The following is a 24,485-nucleotide window of genomic DNA, read 5'->3' on the forward strand; positions in this document are numbered from 1 at the left end:
CAAGATGTTAGTGTCTGCTGTTTTTTTTTCACTAACGTACAATGTGCAGAAGCTTGAAGGGGGTATAACCTGAATGTATCAAATACACAATCAGATGGAAAACAAAATGTTTAGTCAGCATTGAAACCCCACCTTAAAAAGGCAGGGTTATGTCTTTGTTAAAGAATCAGTCTGAGGGTTTCACAAAGCCAAGCTGTGAGGGCATAGCCCTATCCCAAAATCAACCCCTGTATAATTCAAGGACCATGGAAGGAAGCAGGGACTTGTTGAGTTCACTAATATGCAAGCATCATGGTAAGATCCAGAATATCCAATACAGGCTTTGTAAAAAATGAATTCATATGATGTGAACGTCATTGGCTAGTGCAGCATGTATTGCCTACCCATAATTGCCCAGACGGCAGCTAAGAGATAAGCACATTGCTGTGGGTTTGCAGTCATATGTAGGCCAGATCAAGTAAGAATAGCAGATTTCCTTCCCTAAAGGGTTAGATTAGATTACTTACAGTATGGAAACAGGCCCTTCGGCCCAACAAGTCCACACCGACCCTCCGAAGAGCAACCCACCCATTTACCCCTTCACCTAACACTACAGGCAATTTAGCATGGCCAATTCACCCCTAATCTGCACATTTTTGGACTGTGGGAGGAAACCCACGCAGACACAGGGAGAATGTGCAAACTCCTGCCTGAGGCAGGAATAGAACCCGGGTCTCTGGCTAACCACTGTGCCACCATGCCACCCCTAAGGGAACCAGATGGGCTTCTCCAACAATTAGTAATGGTTTAATGGTCACCATTTGTCTCTTTTTCCAGGTTTTTATTGAATTAAAGTTCCACTTTATGCCTTGGTGGGATTCAATCCCAGCTCCCCACCACATTACCTAATTAATAGTTTAGCAATAATACCACAAGGCCATTGTCATGTCCAAAATTTGGCACCGCTGATCATATATAATGTAAACATTGAACATTTGAAGCTTCAACTTAGAATTAAAGTTATACAACATTGTATAACATTAATTAACTTCGAGGTTTAAGATGTAGCACAAGGAGTCCAAATTGTAGTCTACTCCTCTTGCTTGATGTGGGAAATAGTTGATTCGCAATTCCAGATTTTTATTGAATTCAAATTCCACTGTCTACCAAGGTGGGATTTGAGCCCAGGGCCCCAGAACACTACCTGGGTCTCTAGATTAACAGTCCAGCAATAAGACCACTAGGCCATTGCTTCCCCTTATTTCTGTGACTGAAAATGAGAGTCCAGGATTATTTGCTGCCTCCTGGGTGCTTGGGTCCTGGATGTCTCAGAGCGGTTGCAGGACATTCTGGAAGGCAGAGTTCACAGCGAGTGGTCATGGTACACGTTGGTACTACTGATATAGGTAAAAAACAGGGATGAGGTCCTAAAATCAGAATATGGAGAACTGTGAAGAAAGTTGAAATGTCGGATCTCAAATGTAGTTATCTCAGGATTACTACCAGTGCCATGAGCTTGTCAGAGTAGAAACAGTAGGAGATATAGGATGAATATATGGCTGAAAAGATAGTGTGAGGGGGTCAGTTTCAGATTTGTGAGACATTGGATCTGGATCTGGGGGAGTTGGGACCTGAACAGGTTACACATGGACAGGACTGGGACTGATGTCTTTGGGTGGGTAATGATAGAGTGGTTGTGGAGGGTCTAACTAGTATGCCAGGGGAATGGGAACTAGATGAGAAAGGCAGTAGATGCAGAAATTGAGAGAGAAGTGGACAGCAAGGCACTGATTATTTAGAACAAGAACAGCTAGGGAAAAGCTGCTGAAAAGAGCGGGGGAGGTGATCTGAAACACACATGTTTCAATGCAAGAAGTATAATAAGCAAGGTAGATGAACTTAGAGCTTTGGTTAGTACTTGGAAGAATTGCATTATTGTGATTACAGAGACTTGGCGAAAAGAGAGACAGGAAAGGTAGCTGGATGTCCTATGATTTAGATGTTTCAGGAGTGACAGAAAGGGAGGTAAAAGGGGTGGGAATTGCATTACCGATAAAGGAGTATCTTTCTGCTGTATGAGGGAGGATACATCAGAGGATTTGTGCAGCAAGGCAAAGTGGATCGAACTCAGGAATAGGAAAAGTGGTCGCAGTAGTCCACTAGGACTCATAACAGCACACAAACCGGGCCATTCTCAAAGCAATGTAGGTATTGTCTGCAATAACCCCCACCTGGGGGAGGCCAATGCTGATGGAAAGTCCCACTGCCTGACTCTCTTCGTCATGGGGCAAGGATATGAAAAAATGTGCTTTGGAAAATATGCTGCCATTTATATCCTGGGTGCATTTGTGGTTCAAAGATTTGCAAGGAGGTCAATGTTATGCCTCAATAACGAGTTCTGCAATATGTAAACATATTCAAATGGATCAATGGGCTGAAGAGTCTCACATGGAGTTTAATTTGGATAAATGTGAGGTGTTGCAAACAAAGACAAGACATTTAAAATTAAAATTGGGCCTTTGCAAGTGTTGCAGAACAAAGCGCCCTCGAGGTTCACCTGTTGAGTTCATTAATGTGTAAGGACTATGGCAGGGTCCAGGATATCCAACACAGGTTTTGTAAAAAATTAATTTCATTTGATACGGATGTCATTGGCTAGGGCAGCATGTATTGCCCACCCATAATCGCCCAGAGGCAGCTAAGAGATAACCACATTGCTGTGGGTTTGCAGTCCCATGGAGGTAACAATAGCAGATGCATGTCCCTAAATGACATTAGGGAACCAGATGGGTTTTTCCAACAATTAGTAATGGTTTCATGATTGCCATTTATCCCTTTTTCCAGGTTTTTACTGAATTCAAGTTCCACTTTGTGTCTTGGTGGGATTCAATCCCAGATCCCCAGCACATTACCTGGGTCTCTGGATTAATAGTCTAGTGATAATACCACTGGGCTATTGTCATGTCCAAAATCGATGATCTCATATAATTTGAACAGTAATGGAATGAAAACATTTTCTAATGACAAAATTTGCATTTTAGTAATAGGGCAACTTTCAAAGCATGGGGGTACTGTCTACATCAACCCCACACCTGGGGGGAATCCAGTGATGATGGAAAATCCCACCGTCTGAACTGCCTGGCTTTCATCGTCATGGGGCAAGGATATGACAAAATGAGCTCTAGAAAAACCGTTACTATTTGCACACTGGGTGCACTTGTGCACACTGGGTGCACACTGGGTGCAAGATGCCACACAGGTTTCTACTTGCTCCTTGAAACAAATCACTGGCATAAAACTAAGGGCAACTATGACTTTGAGGGCTTTAGGATGGGATTGCCATCCAGTTCTTCTGAGCCCAGGTTCTGCACCAATAAATGACACTTTTTGATGATATTAGCCCAGAGCATCCTTAATGTGTGCCTGCATCATTTTTCCAAGATCAGTGGAAAATGACAAATGAGCCTATAAATGGTGCTCCTCATTTGACACCCTGTTTAACAGCCACTGGAGGTTGTTGTTTTTGTTGGACTTATTGTTACACTGTAATTGCTCTCTCATCCTACATCGTCTCTGCATTTGATGCTATACCACCAGAATTCAACATGAATCGATATCCATGTCAAATGCTTGAGCTGGTAATCTGTGGGAAATGTCAGAAAGCGAATACAATTCCAATCATGGTAGTCTGTGCCTGCTCATTAATTACCATAAAGTCCATGTTATGTCCTGACACTGTGTGGTATGGACACTTTACAAAGCCAACCGGTAGCTAGGTTTGCTATTTTACAAGAGTTGTAACTGTAGGGATCAAATCAAATGAGACTTTCAGATGGGCTTAATGACAGATGGGCATTAGGACCCTGAGGGAGCAGATGCGCAGAGGCTGCTGGGTGAGTGTGTATTGGGTTGCAGAGAGAGAGATGGCAGCTGTAGCATCAGGAGCATCCATCCGTTAAACACAGGAGCAGCGCAGGCACTGGCCTTGCATCCTCCACCCTTAACGGGAAGGAGGCACAATCTTCCCGTCGAAAACAGGGTCTTTTGGGCTCGCCTCCGGGTGGCTTCTTGGTTTCCTTCAGGCAAGGGATGGAGCACATCAGAACCCCGAAGGTAAAAGCTCAACATGCCCCTGGCATCATCACTGCTGTGCTGTTATTGTGGGAGTCATGGCATTTGTTATTTTGACCTTGTCTTCAGTGAGGTATTGGATTTGGACACCTTTTCTTTTTGAAATATGCTTAGATTTCACCCTTCATGTCCACAAAATTAAACAAAATCTGTAAAAGATCGTACAGTTTAATTCCAAATACATTACATAGCCTCTGGGATAGCTTTAAAAAGGTCTCCTTAAAAAGGTAAACTCCTTTTAAATTCCAAATTCACTGATCTATATCTATATGCCATTCTATCTAAAATCCATGAAGGAAAATTTGCTCGTTCATTATGAAGCTGTATTTTGTTAGGTTAAGGCTAGAACAAGAATGGGACTATTTTCCCCTGTTGCTTTTGAGGAAAGAAAATAGGAAGCTGCTTACTCAACAATAATGTTTGAAATAACCACTGACGTCATATCTTTATCAATTTCATATGCAAATAAAGTATTAAAAATAAGGTTAAAGTTTCAAATGATACTGATTAGGAAATCAATTAAAATATACAGTTAACATTACCATCTTCAATAATATGTGCTGTTTTTCTGGACTGTTTGGTCAGTTTAAGAGATATGTCTGTTGGTGAGTAGTGTCTAGCACATGTGGAGGCATGGGAAATCCAGAGGACTGGAATACATGATGTGCATATGACAGCAATTATCAGTGGTTGCAGGTCACAAATATTGGTAGAACAGTGGAGGGGAAGAGAAGCCCAAAAATAATGATTCTCTACCTCTGTTAGGGATGGAATGGATTGTTTCCTTGGGAGGGAATCATAAGAAATGGGAATAACATGGAAGGGGTGGATGAAATGATGGAATTGGTTAAGTGTGACAAAGTAACAGGGGAAACAATTTGAGGAAACTTATTCTTTAACTTATTCTTATTTTTATTCATTTGTACCAACCATGATTCCCTACAACAAAAAAAGAAATTGCTGGAAAAGCTCAGCAGGTCTGGCAGCAACAGTGAAGAGAAATCAGAGTTAATGTTTGGGGCCTGGTGACCCTTCCTCACAACTGCCTGACCTGCTGAGTTTTTCTAGCAATTTCTGGTTTTGTTTCTGATTTCCAGCATCTGCAGTTCTTTTGGTTTTTATAAAGATTCTCTAGATTTGATTGGAAAAGTTTTGGAAAAGTTGTCAGATATGTATGAAAAAAATCACAGCATTGATTCAATAGATGAAGATGATAGCCTATACTTATACTCAGAAGAGATATTACACAACTACATTCAAATGGGATTTCATCATCTAAGTCTAGATGTAAGGAAGGAATTGTTGTAACATTGCTATGAAATTTGAATTCTAGAGTTATGGAACAAAATTGATAGTTTTTGGTTGCTAAAATTATAATAGCCATTATGTGGGGGTGCTGGTGTTGGACTGGGGTGAATAAAGTTAAAAATCAGACAACATCAGGTTATAGTCCAACAGTTTTATTTGGAAGTACTAGCTTTCAGAGCACAGCTACCTGATGAAGGAGCTGCGCTCCGAAAGCTAGTACTTCCAAATAAAACTGTTGGACTATAACCTGTGGTGTTGTGTGATTTTTAAAATTATGATAGGCAGATTATAAGGAAATAGATGTTAATTCCTTAAATAATATTGAGACCATCAAATGTAAACCTATCTTTTCAACTCAGGAAATAGTTTCCAATTAGATTTTCATTTTCAATCACTACAAAAAAATCAAATGCTTAAATACTTAATGACATTTGTATTTATATCTCTAGATTTGTTTTTTTTATCATGAACAGTTTTATGTAGCTTTTTCTAGATTGAGATGTTTTGATTCAGTTGAAGTTTTTGATCAAAGAGTAACTCGAAATCTTGAATGGAAAGAAGTATTGATTCACTTCATTGCAAATGCTTTGAACGTCTGTATTGGTTGTGTACCATTATGTTCTCAGTACAACTCCATCTGGTCTCCTAATGAATTTTATATTTATCATCAGAATTTCTGCTTTGGGGTTCTGTAAAGGTAGCAAAGACTTTAATGCTTCCACCAGCAGAATGGTGCCTCTTGATGAAGATTTAACACTTTATACTTTATTTTGGTTATGATAGTGTATGTATTTTATCATTTCCCACTGTTTCTATCACATCCCTAATTGTATGTCTAACAGCAAAGCCAATGCTTTATTAATTCCTCAAATTGATTAACACATGCCAGCATACTCAGTGATAGTTCATTGATGCCTTTTCAGGCCTCATTCTTTTTAAAAAAGATAAAACTATTACTTTCTTTTCATATCAATACAGGATAGTCATTTTATTTATGTGATTACCTATTATAACATAAATGTATTCCAAAAAATATTGATAGCTACAGGAATGTGCTTGGAGCTAAGTCTTTTGCTCTAAAAAAAGTCAGAGGTGAGGGAGATTTGATATGTGTGAATAAAGCAAGAAAGGTACAGCCTTGTGAATAGCCTATTGAAATTAAATAAATTAGATGGTACTATGCTTATAAATATATTCCTAGGTCAGGTAAGGCTCTTCTGGTACAGTGATAGTGTACTGACCTGCTGAACTACAAGGCCTAGGTTGAAGTCCCATCAGCTCCAAAGTTGTGTAATAACATCTCTGAACAGGGAGATATAGAAAATATCTATATCCAGGTAATGAATCTTTCTCGTTCTACAAGAACATTGACAAACCCACAACCATAGAGTCATAGAGATGTACAGCATGGAAACAGACCCTTCGGTCCAACCCGTCCATGCCGACCAGGTATCCCAATCCAATCTCGTCCCACCTGCCAGCACCCGGCCCATATCCCTCCAAAACCTTCCTATTCATATAGCCATTCAAATGCCTTTAAATATTGCAATTGTACTCGCCTCCACCACTTCCTCTGGCAGCTCATTCCATACACGTACCACCCTCTGCGTGAAAACATTGCCCCTTAGGTCTCTTTTATATCTTTTCCCTCTCACCCTAAACCTATGCCCTCTAGTTCTGGACTCCCCCATCCCAGGGAAAACACTTTGACTATTTATCCTATAATTTTGTAAACCTCTATAAGGTCACCCCTCAGCCTCTGATGATCAAAAGGAAAACAGCACCAGCCTATTCAGCTTCTCCCTATAGCTCAAATTCTCCAACCCTGGCAACATCCTTGTAAATCGTTTCTGAACCCTTTCAAGTTTCACAACATCTTTCCGATAGGAAGGAGACCAGAATTGCATACTATATTTCAACAGTGGCTTAACCAATATCCTGTACAGCCGCAACATGACCTCCCAACTCCTGTACTCAATACTCTGACCAATAAAGGAAAGCAGACCAAACGCCTTCTTCACCATCCTATCTACCTGTGACTCTACTTTCAAGGAGCTATGAACCTGCACTCCAAGCTCTCTTTGTTTAGCAACACTTTCCAGGACCTTACCATTAAGTGTATAAGTCCTGCTAAGATTTGCTTTCCCAAAATGCAGCACCTCGCATTTATCTGAATTAAACTCCATCTGCCACTTCTCAGCTCATTGGCCCATTTGATCAAGATCTCATTGTAATCTGCCGTAACCTTCTTCGTGTCCACTACACTTTCAATTTTGGTGTTATCTGCAAACTTACTAATTATACCTCTTATGCTCACATCCAAATCATTTATATAAATGACAAAAAGTAGAGGACCCAGCACCGATCCTTGAGGGACTCCACTGGTCACAGGCCTCCAGTCTGAAAAACAACCATCCACCACCACCCTCTGTCTTCTACCTTTGAGCCAGTTCTGTATCCAAATGGCTGGTTCCCCCTGTATTCCGTGAGATCTAACCTTGCTAACCAGTCTCCCATGGGGAACCTTGTCGAATGCCTTACTGAAGTCCATATAGATCACATCTACCGTTCTGCTACCCTCATCAGTCCTCTTTGTTACTTCTTCAAAAAGCTCTTCTGTCCAGAACGATAAGGGTAGCAGATACATGGGAACATCACTACCAGCAAGGTCCCCTCCAAGCCAATTCCCCATTCAGACTTGGAATATATGCCCATTTTTTCAGTGTTTTATTTTTTTCCAGATTAAAATCCTGGAACTCCCACCCGAATGGCATTCTACCACAGTAAATGGACTGCAGCAGTTCAAGAAGACAGCTCACCATCACCTTCTCAAGGTCCCTGGGGACAAGTCATAAATGCTGGCCAGACCAGCACCCCTTATGCCCCCCCCCCCGGTGAATAAAAATGTGAAGCAGTTTGATGACTCATTCTCTATATCAGGATTTGTTAGAAACATTGAAAAATGAAGTTATGATTCAGGCTGTTGTTAATATGAGCAAAAGATGATGGTAGTAGAAACATAGAAAAATGGATGCCACAGAGTGTGGTTATTTAACCAATATGCCTATGCCGACAGAAATAAAAAGAGCTATCCAGTCCAATTTCACCTTCTAGATTTGTGTCCAAGGCAGAGTAAGTTGGGAAAGCTCAAACCCATATTCAAATGTTGTTTGAATGCCTTGAGGATTTTTGGCTCGGCTACCCTTTCAAGCTGAGAATTCCATATTCCAAAATCTTGTGCTTTAAAAAAGTCCTTAACTTCCCCCTATTCTGTTCACTAATTGATGCGCCCCTGTTTGTGACTTCCCTGTGAACAGAATTTAAGTGATGTGGCTCATGGTATTCTGCAACTAATTTTGATTGCCTTTGGTAGCTGGAGAGAGTGCAGAAAAGTTTCCAGAGTTTATTGTCCATATCTATTTGCTTGTGACTTTTAAGAATTTATTACTTGCCTCTTTAAATGCTACTAGTAGGTGTGGAAAATTGGAGGTTATTGTATTTAATTCTAAAATAGCTGATGAAAAAGGTTTGAGCCAGCACTTTTGTCATTTTCATATATTTAGCTAATGCTTTGCTTATTTCATCATAATACAAGTTCAGCGTGACTTCGTTTCTCTTGTAAATTGGATAGTGGAGAATATTACTTGGTTATATATGTATATAACTCCTATTCTTTTAAATAGTGCTTATGGTTCAGATAAAAGTAACTTGGGAGAATCACGAGTTAATCCGCTTTTTACAAGTTACCAAGTATCTATTCCATAAAGCTTCATCTGTGTCCGAATGTGATATTTTACATTTATATTTATAAAAGTAATCTTCATGGCGGATGTCTGGATTACTTCCATCAGGACTAAATATTCAAGTAAAGATGCTAATTATATTGATCAGGAACTCAGTAGGCTCACCATATAAATACAGTGGCTCCAACAACAGGTCAGAGGCTAAGAATACTGTAACAAATAACTCACCTTCTGACTCCCCAAAGGTGTTCACCGTCTACAAGGTACAAGTCAGAAGTGTGATGGAATACTCCTGATTTACCTGGATGAGTGCAGCTCCAATGACATCCAGAATAAAGAAGCCCATTTATTGGTACCACATCACAAACATCCATTACCAATGCTTAGTAACAGCAGTGTGTACTATCTACACATTGCGGTACAGAAATTCGTCAAAGATCCTTAGACAGCACCTTCCAAACCCATAAGCACTTCCACCCTGATGGACAAGGGCAACAAATAAATGAGAGCACCTTCATTTGTAAGTTCCCCTCCAAGTCACTCACCATCCTGATTTGGAAATACCTGTATATTGCCTTCACTATTAAAATCCTGAAACTCCCTCCCTAAGTGAATGAGAAAAAGAAAAACAGGAACTGATAGAATATGGGAGGGCAATGGGTGCTGCTGGAGGGGGTGTCATTGACAGTTATCACCATCCTAGTTTTGATGGGACTGCATAAATTCAGCATGACCCCAGCTAGGCCAAGAGGTTATGCAGGGGGATGAAGACTTAAGGGAAAGAGTTGGGTTGAAAGGGATCCAACATTCCTGATTACTTGCTGCACCTATGTGCTAGCTTTCTGTTTTTTGTGCACAAGTGCCCCCAAGCCTCTTTGTGCAGCATCTTTGTGCAGTTCTTTTCCCCATTTAAATAAAACTCTGTTCGTTTGTTCTTCCCTCTAAAACAGACAATTTCACATTTTCTCATTATGCTCCATTTGTCAACTTTTTAGCCCACTTATTTAACCACAAAGAAAAAGGTTCCATGGAGATTACAGTCCTCAGGTAACATAGTCAAATGTATATACTTAATATGAGCGAAGGCAAATAGAGTAGACATGTTATTTGAATTTTGATGTCATCCCTTTTATACAGTGGGTGATTCACATGTGGAATGAACTTCCTGACAATGTGGTGGATGCAGGTACAATTACAACGTTTAAAAGACATTTGGATAGATACATGAGTAGGAAAGGTTTGGAGGGATGTGGGCCAGGAGCAGACAGGTGGGACTAGTTTAGTTTAGGATAATGTTTGGCATGGATTGGTTGGACTGAAGGGTCTTTATCTATGCTGTACGAGTCTATGACTCTATATTGTATTCTCACCAATATCCATAGCAGGGCGTGGTCACTATACAATGAATATTAGTTGTGTCATTTTCTCTCCTTCGGCATGGGGCACTGGCAATCAACTAACTTGTCAGAGGTCAGAGATTGAAACTGTAACTTATGTATGGCAGTGTTTGAAGAGGATCAAGATGGTAAACGCTACACCTGCAACTAATTCTATTAAAATGAAAAATTAACTTGCTCATTCTTTATCTCCTTTTGATTTAAGTGTAAAATTAAAATGCCTTGTATGTACAATAAAATGAATTTTCTGAAACCTTTCAGAAACCTTTTGACATTTGTGATAAGGTGCTTGACAATTGCAAATCTTTCCTTCTAATTTAGTTTAATGTTAGGATATTGATTTTATTGGAGACTGTTTACCTTGTATAACTATTGAACGCAGGGACCGACGTGCACGCTTATCTACTTAGTTTCTTATCTGGTTTTATTAATGAATCAGTACCTTTCTGTATTTGTCACATTCTTCCCCATGATTTAACAGCTGTGCATTGTAAAAATGTTTTATTTTTCTTTTTTATTTTGAAAGTAGGTCCTGAGATTAAACTGTGCAATAGGAGCATGTGAGCATTCTAAGTATTTGTTTAAAATTCTTCTCAAGAAGGGAGTTTCAGAAAGTCTCCTTAAGTGTTTTGAGTTCCTTCTTCCTGCTCCAAGCCCATTTTAAGCCTGCTTTGGATTCCCACTCTCCATTTTTATGGTTTCAGTTTTCTTCCAGAACAAGTGTGGAACATGTTTCCTTCCTGTCTTATGCAAACTTCCCTCTGTTTTCACTGTGTATGTCCTGGGAATGTGTCCTCTCTTCCATGACTGTGCTAGTCACCTGTAAGTATTCTTTTATAATGCCCTGCAGAGCTGGGATAATTAGTGCAAATTACATTGTTTCATTCAGATCATATTAAGAATTATTTGTTCAAAGAGATGCTAAAGAAGCATGCAGTATAAGTAGATATTGTTAGAATTCTTGTTTAAGATCTGATAAAGAGACACTAAAAATCCAGTGCAATCTTATGTATATATTTGCACCAGATAATCTGAGTCTGTCAGAACATTCCATGCAGTTTTTGTTGTATTACAGGGTGTGTTCCAGAGGGCAGTAGCTTTTTGTGGCTATCATCAGGAACAGTTAGAAATTTATACAGTGCAGATTTTGTTAGTTGCTATGCTCAAGGATATCTTTGATAACTCAGAAATAATAGTGTAATATTAAATGATGACTTCAAGTAATAAATCTGGAATAAAATGCTAGTCTTACTAATTACAAACATAAATGTTCTAAATAAGAGGATTAGAAGATTATTATGGTTTGGGACTATATTGTTAAATTTAGAGTGAAATGGAGAAGGTCATGTGATCTCTTCTGAAATCTGCCTTACAATAAGTTTGGGTGGTTTGATCATCAGAAGGCATAGAGTGCTTTACTGGGATGAAATGCAAGGTTGGACACTTGGACATAATGATATTAGCCTCTGTGTTAAGAGTGGAGATTTTGTGTTTAATTTTCACCAAGCTGGAAGGAGTTCACATCTTAACCAAGAAGAGCATTGGAATCTCAAATCTGGAAGTCCTGTCCCAGGATATATCTGGCAGCCACCAGTGCTCCGCTTCACCTGATGAAGGGACTATGCTCCGAAAGCTTGTGATATCAAATAAACCCGTTGGACTCTAACCTGGTGTCATGTGACTTCAGACTTTGTCTGGAGTCATGTTTTTTCCTATCTCAGAAGAACAAGTCTCAACTTTTAAGCAAACTATCTTAAAAGCCACTATGGGCTGCTCCTGACCGTCCTGTTGTTTCTTTGGGGGTGGAGGGGGATGTGGTGGTGCAGTCTGATTCCAGTTGGCAAAATGTAAAAATGTCCTAGGATTGGCAGCCATACTCAGACCAAAGGAGTTTGAACGAAACCCAAAATGAAGCAAAATTCTATTGTTGGCTTTAAAGGTTGGCATGAAGCAAGTATGCCGTTTGACCTAGTTTCTAGTGAGCATAAATTCATGGCACGTCTGAAAATCTCATCCAAAGACACCATAACAGTGACTGGTGTGGGAAACAGAAAAATTACACTGATGCAGAAAGGGATTGTGGGCTTGACAGTTTGTTGGAACTGTGTAAGAAGTGTTTTATCCTGTGCTTTGCTTGTAATGTAGTGGATATGGACAGATCAATTCTTGTTTAGAAAAAATATTGAAATCTATTTTCTTCAAGTATTAATATTTCTCATCTGTGATGAGCACTAAGCATTGCAATGCTCTACTTTACAAATGAGATGATATCTGCTCAAAACAAAACCCTTCTTGGTTCCCTATGTAAGAATAACAACGCTTGCACTTAAAGTTAAACTCTTTATTGATTATATTTATTATCCTTTGCTCGAAGCTGGGATTTCTTTTCTTGTGTTGTAATGGGGTTTTATGCTATTTATAACTTTATTTGCCATTAATGTTGGGTAATAAAACAGATGATGTTTTTGGGGAGCCGTTTAAGCATTTGCACTTCAAAAGTTAAAAGCTTAGCTATATTCGAAAACAACACTGATTATCACATAGCATGGTTATGCTTCACAAATAACTAACATATTGGGTGGTTTTTGGGATAGATTTATTGTGCTTCCAAAATTTTGTTTTGTATTGAATCCAATTTGTTAATCCACAAGTTTGAGAAGACCCTATGGGTCACAGAAGTAACTACACCAATTCTTCTTTTGCTTGCTCTGGATGACCATATATGTTGGTGACATGTTTTCAGGGTTTCATCTGTGTGCCAACTGATTCAAAGGACAGGTGTTTCTTCCACATTATTGTATCATATACTCCCTCTTCCCACTAAAATGTACATACCAAGATATCATCAGGATGGTGGGAAAGGTTCACAGTGTCTGTCTGGATGTATCACTACCTGGTATGGCAACTGTATCATTCAAGATCGGAGACAGTTACAGAGAGTGGTGAACTTGGCCCAGACAATCACAGAAACATAAGTGAGGACTGCAGATGCTGGAGATCCGTGTCTAGATTAGAGTACTGCTGGGAAGGCAGAGCAGGTCAGGCAGCATCCGAAGAGCAGGCCAACCTCTCGTATATAGAATCCATTTATCAGGCCCACTGTCAAGGAAAGGCCGCCAGCATTCTCAAAGATCCATCCCACCCTGGCAATGTTTTTCAAAACCTCTATCATCGGAGAGAAGGTACAGAAACCTGAACACACGCACCAGCCAGTTTTGCAACAGTTTCTACCCTACTGTTATTAGAATACTGAATGGACTCACAAACTCTTAACATTCACCGTACCTGTGTTTTGTTTTTATCGCTGTTTACCTATTATTTACTATTTATGCTACTTAAGTCTGTGATCTGCTTGTATTGCTCGCAAGACAAAGCTTTTCACTGTGCCTTGGTATACATGGCAATAAATTCAATTCAATTCAATTCAGTGTTTTATGGAGTTTCTGCAACATGGTAGACCAGTGTAAAACTATATCTTTTGAAGTTTGGTGGAATGTGCCATCAAATATTTCTTATTACAGTGAATTTTAAAAGGATGTACTATTTTCCATGATTAGCAAAGTCAAACCATAGAAAAAAGGGAAAATTTCTGTGCTGTAATTATAAAAATTGTAGATATGTTTATGAGTAACAAATAAAATTACTTTTATTAAGTAGGAGTGCAAACCAATTGATATTATAAATAAGTAGTTTAAGTTGACGTTTTACTTTCTGTGTTTGTGATATCAAAAACCAAAGACTTGACATCTCAGTATATATTTATATCATGTCCAGGATAGACAGCCTTGCTTAATATTGAGCCACTATTGGCACATCATGGGCTGCCTGCCAACTGGAAAGATGGCACAGTGGTTAGCACTGCTGCCTCACAGCACCAGAGACCCGGGTTCAATTCTCGACTCAGGTGACTGACTGTGTGGAGTTTGTACATTCTCCCCATGTCTGCGTGGGTTTCCTCCGGGTGCTCCGGTTTCCTCCCACAGTCCAAAGATGTGCAGGTCAGGTGAATTGGCCATGCTAAATTGCCCGTAGTGTTAGGTAAAGGGGTAAATGTAGGGGAGTGGGTGGGTTGCGGGTCGGTGTGGACTTGTTGGGCCAAAGGGCCTGTTTCCACACTGTAAGTAATCTAATCTAATGAATGATTCTGTCAGAAATTGACTACTATAGTAGCACAGTACCACCATATGTATTTCCCACCCTTCCCATTAAAATATCATAGAGATGTTGGGAAAGAATTCTTCCTTTGTCTCTGGGTGTTGGTTCCAAGTCCATTTAAACGCAGATTGATTTCAAGTTGAAACATCAGAAAGTTTTCCAGTTGAAAAGGAACAGAAGCTATTTTCTCTTCCCAAGTTAGCTAAGGAAGTATATGATTGAAGGTGGAGATGCCCTATCTCTAACCTCTTCAAATGCAAAATAAAAATATTGTTAGCAGTCTGTTTGAGTGGCTGCAGAACAGCTGAAGCCAGTTAACCAATGCCAAGGGTATTGATGAGCAGAAAATGAATCTGCTCCCTTAGTTTTAAAATGATGTGTGACTACAGCAGCCACATCTGGGTGTTCTGTGCCAGATAGTCCACCTCTGATATGTACTGAAAAATGATGGGTACCAGCCTTTTTCCAAGCCCTTTGGCCCATACAAGGATGGTTGCTGGTAAATGAAGGCTATCTGTGCCAACCTTAGATCATGTCCGCTCAGAAATCTGTCCAAGAGCCATTGTGGAACAAATCATTAGGCTTCTGAAGATGAGGGTCCAGTGCCTGGGCTGTTCAGGTGGGACCATCCAGTACGGTCACTTTGTTCCCTACATCATTATGATGTGCTGTGCCATCTATAATCAGAAATCGCAATTGGGAAATGTGTTGGATGAGGAGGAAATGCAGGAGAGACAGGAATCCTCTGTGGTGGAGGATAAGAGTGATTATCCTGTTATGGTCCATGAGGAGCTACATGGGAAAGAAGATCAGGCAAAGATGGGGGCAAAGGTGATCTATTTACTAGAGGCTTCTAGGATTATTGAGCTGTGTGGAACTTTACATGTTCTAATATCATTAGTGTATTTGGCATCCAAACCTCTGTTTTGACTCTTAGTCATTTCCAATGGTTGAGTTGGTGTCATTCTCAGGATGGCACGCTCTTATTTGTAGGGTACTGCAAAGGGGGAGTTCACAGCTGATGACATCTGACACATTGGGAACATAGTGTGAGGAGTGTGCAACCAAGGCTTCAAAAGGACTTGGTCAAACTGATTGAATGGGATAGAACATGGCAGATAGAATATAATGTGCTATTTACCTTGGTAGAAAATAAACCAGAAAGCTAGAATATTACTTAAACCGTGAGTGCTTGAAAAGTGCTGGTGTAAAGGGGATGTGGGTGTCCTTGTTCATGACTCATTAAAAGCTGGCGTGAAGGTGCAACAAGCAATGAGGATGACAGCTAGTATACTGGTCTTCATTGAAAGGAGTAGAATGGCTGACCTGTACAATTGCAGCATGACTCGGTGAGACCTCACCTAGATTATTGTGTATTTTGCCCTCTCAACTTAGGGGGGATGCAACAGAGATTTACCAATTAATCCCTGAGATAGCAGGACTGTCTTAATTGGAGACTTGGTCTATGCTCTTCAGAGTTTTGAAGAATGTGCTAGTGAAGAATTATGTTGACAACCAATTTGAAATTATCAATCAGGCTTGACATGTAGCAAACTTGTATGTATTGGAATCTCCATACATTAACATCAGGACTCTATTTGCAGAATGAAAGAGCATCTACACATGCAAAACCTGTTTCAAATCAATAATGTAGATAACAACTATTCGCTGGCTCATTTCTCAGAGCAATGCCTTGATTGCAGTCTCATTAAACATTATTTACTGGTACACTCTCCATTGCAATGCCTCTACCAATCAGTCCACTTGCCAACGAATCGGCACTCTCCCCTCATGCAGTATAAGTACTGTTCATTTTTCCTCAAATTGACAAACTTGCAAATTGTCCTGATGAGTGCAAGATGAAAAACTGACTAAATGTGTAATTTTTCAGCAATACTGTAGTTAATTATTGGGAAATTCAGTGTATGCATTTTTTGTACCAATTTGGCATAAACTGTAAATGCTACATTGTTCTATCGATAAGGATGACATAGTAAAGTGATGATTTGGAGATGCCGGTGTTGGACTGGGGTGTACAAAGTTAAAAATCACACAACACCAGGTTATAGCCCAACAGGTTTAATTGGAAGCACACCAGCTTTAGGAGCGCCGAAAGCTAGTGTGCTTCCAATTAAACCTGTTGGGCTATAACCTGGTGTTGTGTGATTTTTAACATAGTAAAGTGTTTTTATTTGAATGAAGACTAACAGTGGGATTCACTTATACAGTTTGTATTCTTTAAAGGTCTTCTAGGATTGCTGAAAGTTGTTGGTTGCTAGTTAACTTTTCAATTGTAGCTCTGGTTCAACAGCTGTGTATTTTACTTTTATTTTCATGCATTTACTTTTGTTTATGTTTGTAGGTTGAAAATGTCCGCATGCTGGATCGGGTATCATCAAAGAAGGCATCAGTTGGTACACTATATCTGACAGCAACACATTTGATTTTTGTGGAGAATTTGTCTGACTCTCGGAAAGAAACATGGGTAGGTTATATTTAGTTATTGCAGAACTGAGTGGCTATTTGAAGGTTTACTCTATTGTTTTGATGATAGTTACTTGTGCGTTTTGTTAGATGTTGCATTGCGTGTGATCATATTGTTCACTTACATTATTATTAGACTGTCTTACAATAATGGGAAATATGCCATTGGTATCTACCTGACAATGTGAAAAATTGCTCAGGTATGCCCTATACATAAGAACAACAAAAGTCTACCACAGCCATCTATTGCACCATCAGTCTACTCTTGGTCATCAGTAAAGTGATGTATTCAGGGTTCTATTAAGCAGCATTTGCTTAGCAATAATCTGTTCATTTCCACTAGGGTCACTTGGCTCTTGATGTCAGAACAGCCTTGTTTCAAGCATTACCTGGTCTAGCTTACATGTGGCATCAGATGCACAGCAATGTAGTTAATTGCTGTCTGGGCAATTAGGAATGGGCAATAGATGTTGGCATTGCTGGTAATGCCCTTATCCCATGAATGAATAAAGAATTAAAAGAAAACAAAAGACCAAATCTCTAATGGAGAGGTTAGAGTGACTGTCTTCACAAGAAGGCTACATTTGACTGAAAGTGGCATCAGGATCCTGAGGAAATTTGGAGTCAGTGGGAATTGGGGCAAACTCTCTGCTGGTTGGAGGCATCCTTTGGTGCAAAGGAAGTTGGTTGTGAAGTTGAAGGTCAGTCATTGTCGCTCATCTCCAGGACATCTCTATTGATATTCCTCGGGGAAGTGTTTTAGGCCCAATAATCTTCAGCTGCTTCATCAATGACCTTTCTATTGGACTTGAAATGTTAACTCTGTTTCTCTCTCTGCAGAGGTTGCCAGATCTACTGAGTTTCTACAGCAGTTTGAGATTTTCTTTTGTTTGTTAGTTCCTGAGGCAAAATGTATACTTTTATCTGTACTCTGTGATGATTTAACCAGGAGCTGTTTTACAAATTTATTTTCTGCTCTCACTAGATACTTCACAGTCAGATTTGTGCTGTGGAAAAGCAAGCAACTACTGCAACAGGCTGTCCCCTGCTTATTCGCTGCAAGAACTTCCAGGTTATCCAGTTTATCATTTCACAAGAAAGAGACTGCCATGATATTTACATTTCATTAATTCGTTTATCACGTCCAGGTACGTTTTCTAGTTAATTGGCTCAATTTGAATAGAAACTGTGATGCTAAATACACAACTTTGTTGTACTTTATCAATGCCTGAATCAAGATTGTAAAGGAACGCCTCCGGGTTGACTAAAGTAGTTAGGAAATAACAAGAAAAGGAGAATGAGTTAATACTTTGACCTCGAATTTCCTCAGTATCTGTGCAGAGCAGAAATGTGTAAACAAAAATGAAGCCACATATGCAGGTGAAAAGATCACCGAATTACATGTGCAAGGAACTTATTCTCCATTCTTCTCAATCTTTTATAAGCACATATTGATCTTACTGCCTGAACATATTTTTATCCATAGAAGAATTAGAATTAGGTTTTATTGTCACATGTACTCAAGTAGAGGGATACATGAGTACAGTGAAAAGTGTACAAAGTTGCCAATCCCAGCACCATCTTAGATACAAAGGCACAATATCTTAGATACAAAAATAGAAAAATAAAGAAATAAGTTAAAAAAATTCAACATTACAGTTCTTCTTAGAATTAGTCCCATCCCTAAATTATTGAGCTGGGGAGAAGGTAGCAAAGGACACAATAGGTGAATGGGGGTGGGATTGAGGTGATAGGTCAGAGAAGAGGGTGGGGGAAGGCCAGAAGTTAGGAACTGGGGTAAGATAGGGGGGGAGGGTAAATGGAGAAACTGGTGATGTCTGCATTGCCCTGGGGTTGAAGTGTTCTGAGGCGGAAGATGAGACGTTCTTCCTCCAGGCATCGGGTGGTGAGGGAGTGGCGATGGAGGAGGCCCAGGACCTACATGTCCTCGGCAGAGTGGGAGGGGGAGTTGAAATGTTGGGCCACAGGACGGTGGGGTTGATGGTCTGAGTTTCCACATTTTCTGTATCCTAATGCATTGATTATATTTGAACTTTGCTATTTTAATATATGTCCATATTCAACGAGATTTGAATATAACTTGACATCAGTGACATGGACATGTCCACATTTTAAAGTCTAATCACTTTGGATGCATGGAAGTTGAGCATTAGGGTGAATATTCTGGGGCAGATTTTGCATAAAGTTGCCATTCTTTGAGAGAGTATGAGAACATTTTGGAGCAATATCTGATTCAGTGAAGCTCCACCACATTTTTTGCTGTTTGTGGCAGTTTCTTGTGTCTACTTACATTAGAGGGAGAGACAGGATGAGCAAGGTGCCAACATTCCTCAGGAATTCTGCCACTTCATTTATCTTTGTGTGGTGTTGCTTTCCATTCAAATAAATATTTCTTTTCATTTATGGGATGTTGCTGACTAGGCCGGCACATTTTCCTTCATTCCAAATTACACTTAAGAAGGCGATAGTGAACTGCTTTCTTGAACTGCAGCAGGCCATGTGTTATAGCGACTTGTGCAGCCTGTGTTTTGAAGGTGAGAGTTCCAGGATTGTAACCCAGCGACAGTGAAGGAACAGTTAACTTGTTCCAAGCCAGCATTAAGTTTGGTTTGGAGAATAAATTGCATGTGGTGGTGTTTCTGTGCATCTGTTCCCTTTGTCCTTTTTTTGGGAAGACACTGTGGGTTTGGAAGGTGCCTTGTTGTTTTGTGCCACTGTATTTATATGGCAAGTCCAGTGAGTTTCTGGTCAATGATAATTCCCAGGATATTGAGAGTGGAGCATTCATTGATGGTTACACAATTGAATATCAGTTCAGGGTTGGATTAGCCCTCATTCTAACCCATCTTTTATTGGGGATGGTTACTGCTTGGACTTATGGCAAGTATGTTATTTGCTGCTTGAATATTATCCAGATCTTGTTGTATTTGAACATGAATTTGTTGAGTATCTGAGGACTTGTGAATAATACTGAACAGTGGTGAACATCTCCACTTCTGACTTCTATGATGGTGTGAAACTCATTATTGAGGCTGTTGAAGATAGTTTAGCCCGGCTATTATCCTGAGCAATTACTGCAGAGATATAGAGTTGGGATGACTGACATCCAAGAACTCCAAAGATATGCACATTAGATGAATTGGCAATACTAAATTGCTCATAGTATTCAGGAGTGTGTAGATTAGGTGCATTGGTCAGGGGTGAATATAGGGTAGAGGAATGGATCTGTGTGGGTTACTCTTCAGAGGGTTGGTGTGGACTTGTTGACCAAAGGGCCTGTTTCCGCCCTGTAGGGATTCTATTCTATTCTAACTACAACCAGAACTGTGCCAAAGAAGAGTCTGTGGTCAGGAAATGTTAACTCTCTTTCTCTCTCTCTACGGATGCTGCATACATTTTGTCTTTTATTTCAGATTTCCAACATCTGTGATATTTTGCTTTTACTTACTGTTCTGGTAATGATAGAATCAGGGATATTCCAGCCCATGAATTACAGATTGTGTTTGACTACAGTTCTACAGCTGCTTCTGTTGGTGTAGAATGAATGCCCAGTATTAGAAAAAAGTGTTCCACAGTTCATCCTTTTTAGCATGGTAGTATCCTCCATCACATTCTGTGGCACTGTTCTCATTGTGAAGTACTACACGGTGGTCACTGCTTCTGATACCATCTGTCACAGGTTGCTGAGGACAAGGACAACTAGATTCTTCCTTTCTGTTTGATCCCTTAACAGAGTTAACATTTTGAGTCTGGTATGATTCTTCAATTCACAAGAGTAGTACCAGACTTTAAACAATAACTTACTTCTCTCTTCACAGATGCTGCCAGACCTGTTGAGTTTCACTAATATGTTCTGTGTTTGTTTCAAATTTCTAGCATTGGTGGAATTTTACTGCTATTTTAGTGAACTAATTGGGTTTTTACGACAATCTACTTTGATGTCTTACATGGTCATCATTCCACTGATCCTTTTAATTCCAGGTCATGGTGGGGTTTGAACCCATGTCCACACCATTTCAGCTTGGGATTCTAGTCTAGTGATATTTTTAATGCAACACAATATGACTCTCTCTAGTATTCCACCAGAAACATTGAGGTCCCTTTTTCTCCATGGAACCATTAATCGGTATTTTTAGATTCAGAATAATCTCTCATATTTCCAGTATCTTATACTTTTTACATATCAGGATTTGAGGATTTCCAGCATTTTTGTGCTTTTGCTTACACTTTTCAATGGACTGTAATTTCAAGACTTGCATAGTATTGAAGAATAATGTGTGAAAACATAGCTAATAACATAGCTTCTTGTTTTCAGATACTTTTAAGATATTTGTTTAACAGTGTCTTGAAGAATATTGTTTTAATGAGTGCATGACAATTATCATTTTCCCAAGGTCATTTGGGGATGAACAATAAGTGAAGGCTTTGGCAGTGATGTACACATTCCATAAGTGAAAATAAGAAAAAGCTGTGTTTGCTGGTAGGGTCTTCCATGTGTCTGTTTATAATTAGTATCATTGCCGCAATGTATGTGGGGGCCAGTGGACGCTGATGTGATAATCTAAATGTGATTTCAATGGAATACTAAGTACTCAGTTGAAACCTTTGTATTCATAGTCTGCAGAATGTGACCTTTATTTTATCTCTAGACAAATTGGTATGTTTGCTTAATGCCTAATGTCTGGCATATTGAGCATATTGCAAATCCTAATGTTTTCTATGTTCCTAGATCTTTTGATTGCGTTGGAATCCTTCTGTATGCATTAAGTTGGGAAAATAGAGTTGCATACATCAAAACAGGGCAGTTGCACCATTGCTTACTATATATAGAGCAAATTTCATGGCTACTATCAAGAAGTGCTACATGTTTATATCAGTGTTTTGATTGTAAGTCTGTGGATCTGTCTTATCTGGATGTGCATTGTAAACACATTGTTCTCTGCAATGTGTTTCACATTTCTAAATCTGTATTCTAACTGATTCTTAAGCAAATGAAGTTTCCAACACATTGCCTTTTTCTCTAACATTTTCCTTGTGATGTTAAAATAGTTCAGTACAACACCACGGAATTCATTGGGTTATGTGCCAACAAGGCAGCCCCACAGGCATATTTCTAAACATGAAAAAGTCTTCGGGTTGGGTATGTTGTTGTGATAAAGGAGTAAAATTTCAAGACAAGTAAGTGACACAATGTTTCAAGCTTCAGCATGTTTGCTGATTATAGGACCTATACCATTGATAAGTATATATTTACAGACCTTCTCAAGAGGTCATAATTGGTTTTGGTCAATAGTTATGATACATGTAAGAGAAGATAAGAATGAGAACTTGTCTTTACAAGACTATTGCTTTTTCTTGCTATGTATTTTGCCTACTAAAAATGTTGTACTTTTTATAAATTACCATGCATTTAGTGTTGCACTCTAGTTGGCCTAACAATTATGCTGAAAAATAAAAAGGCAAGCTAGATGAACAGTGGCAAATGAATTTATAGTAATTGTTCTGTCCTTGTGAAATTTTCAGTTAAGTATGAAGAATTATATTGCTTCTCGTTTAACCCGAAACAAGAAGGGAATGAAAGAGAACGCGGCTGGAATCTTACTGATCTCAAGGCTGAATACAAACGCATGGGTGTTCCTAATAACTTATGGCAAGTTTCACATGCAAATAGAGACTATGGGGTGAGTTTAGAAATAGAAATGATCAGATATCTGACATGTTCGTCCATTCTGACATTCCATCTCCACTAGCTGGATGTTTCAAATTGTTTGGCATATTAAATGTAGCAGCTATACAGACGAATCTTTAAATGAAGCGAGAAACCATTGTCAGTTCAGTAGAATTAAATCTTTTTGTGGAAAATCCACTGCACTCTATCACTTAATGCCATCTTTTTGTTTGATTTCTCTGAAGTAATTTAGATTTATTGAGTTGAAAAAAAAAGTGAAATATTGCAGCTATGCTGAAAAAAGATGCATTCTCAAAGCTTTTCACCTTGCATGCATCAGGACAATTGCTAGAATATTAATTGAAGTGGAATACCAACATTTATACTGCATGATAGGAGAGTGATTGGTTGGCAAGTGGACTCTGATGAGTACAGGTGTGAAGATGCCATGTCAGGCTTTGTTGAAATTTTAAACTGGCAAGTTGACTGTGATTGATCAGAGCATTGCCATGAGAAATGAACTACTTATTTTGTTGAGTTGAAACAGGTGATGTATGTACATATTCCTTGTATCTGCAAAGAACAGGGCCTTTATATGAATATAAGTAGCTTCCAGTATGTACAGGTTATGCCACACTGCAAGGCAAACTGACAATCCTAAATTAGTGATCAGTGTAATTCCTCACACACTCAGGATTATTTAGCAAATGTTGTCTAGTTGCACAATCACAACTAATATTGGATACTGTTGTAAATTTTGCAAGCATCGCATGGTTAGGTATGTTCAGTACCTTGCTTGTGTCAAACAATGCATAGTCCTGCCACTACTGGGATTAACCCAGCTATAAGTGAGCCTGCAAACAAAAGGGAAAAAAAATGCCCATTTGACTTGTGGTTCAGCTGGATTTAGGGGCTTGATTGGAGGCACTAATTGCTGGTAGAAGTCACGTACATAAGGTAAGGGATAGTGACAGAAGGCCATACCCTTAACTTTGTTTTCGATTCCCATAACCCCCGATTATGTTCATGGCATTGGTCTAAGAATTAGTCATACCTCAGGATGAGTTAACTGTGATTTAATTTATTTAAAACTATAAAACATATTGTAAGTTAAATAATTTAGTCTAAATTAAGAGCACAGAAGTACATGAATATTGTTTTGATCTCTGGAGTATAAATGCATACAATATCCGAACATCATATATTTCATTGAATCTAAAAGGTCTTTTTCTGGCTCTGACTGTTTTTTTTAAACCATGAGTTCCGTGTCCCAAATTAAGACAAAATACACAAAGTAGGAGGAATTTTCCAAGGCTGGCAGGTGTTTCGAGCATTACCTGAAAAATTGTCAAGACACCTGAGCTGATGCTTAAGACCAAGTTACAATGGATCTTTTGCCAATCAGATTGTTCAACATCTCTTGACAGGAGATGAAACTGGGTTCAGTTTCAGAAGAGAAACTGAGTTCAGTGTGTGTGCTGCCTGTGTCCTCAACCAGACTGTCTGGCCAGATGGGTTTGCAGCCTTATATATTCAAACCACCCGGAGCCCTTAAAGCTGAAATATTATAAAGGCAAAGGCACACATGCAACATAACCC

The 24,485-nt window shown here is 39.3% G+C and overlaps 1 protein-coding gene across 2 annotated transcripts in view; it reads left to right on the top strand.

Annotated features, from left to right (window-relative positions):
- Positions 1-3,881: 3,881 nt before the first annotated feature.
- The window catches only part of mtmr7b (myotubularin related protein 7b), an 88,734-nt gene continuing 68,130 nt past the window's right edge, over positions 3,882-24,485 (top strand). For both annotated transcript variants that reach the window (XM_043690105.1, XM_043690112.1), the window contains exons 1-4: positions 3,882-4,092; positions 17,076-17,198; positions 18,183-18,345; positions 22,742-22,899. In XM_043690105.1, the coding sequence (XP_043546040.1) occupies positions 4,069-4,092; positions 17,076-17,198; positions 18,183-18,345; positions 22,742-22,899 (468 nt within the window). In that variant the 5' untranslated portion in view covers positions 3,882-4,068. The remainder of the gene's footprint in view (positions 4,093-17,075; positions 17,199-18,182; positions 18,346-22,741; positions 22,900-24,485) is intronic.

The sequence above is a fragment of the Chiloscyllium plagiosum genome, chromosome 1 (assembly GCF_004010195.1).
Source record: "Chiloscyllium plagiosum isolate BGI_BamShark_2017 chromosome 1, ASM401019v2, whole genome shotgun sequence".
In the NCBI taxonomy this organism is placed as follows: domain Eukaryota; kingdom Metazoa; phylum Chordata; class Chondrichthyes; order Orectolobiformes; family Hemiscylliidae; genus Chiloscyllium; species Chiloscyllium plagiosum.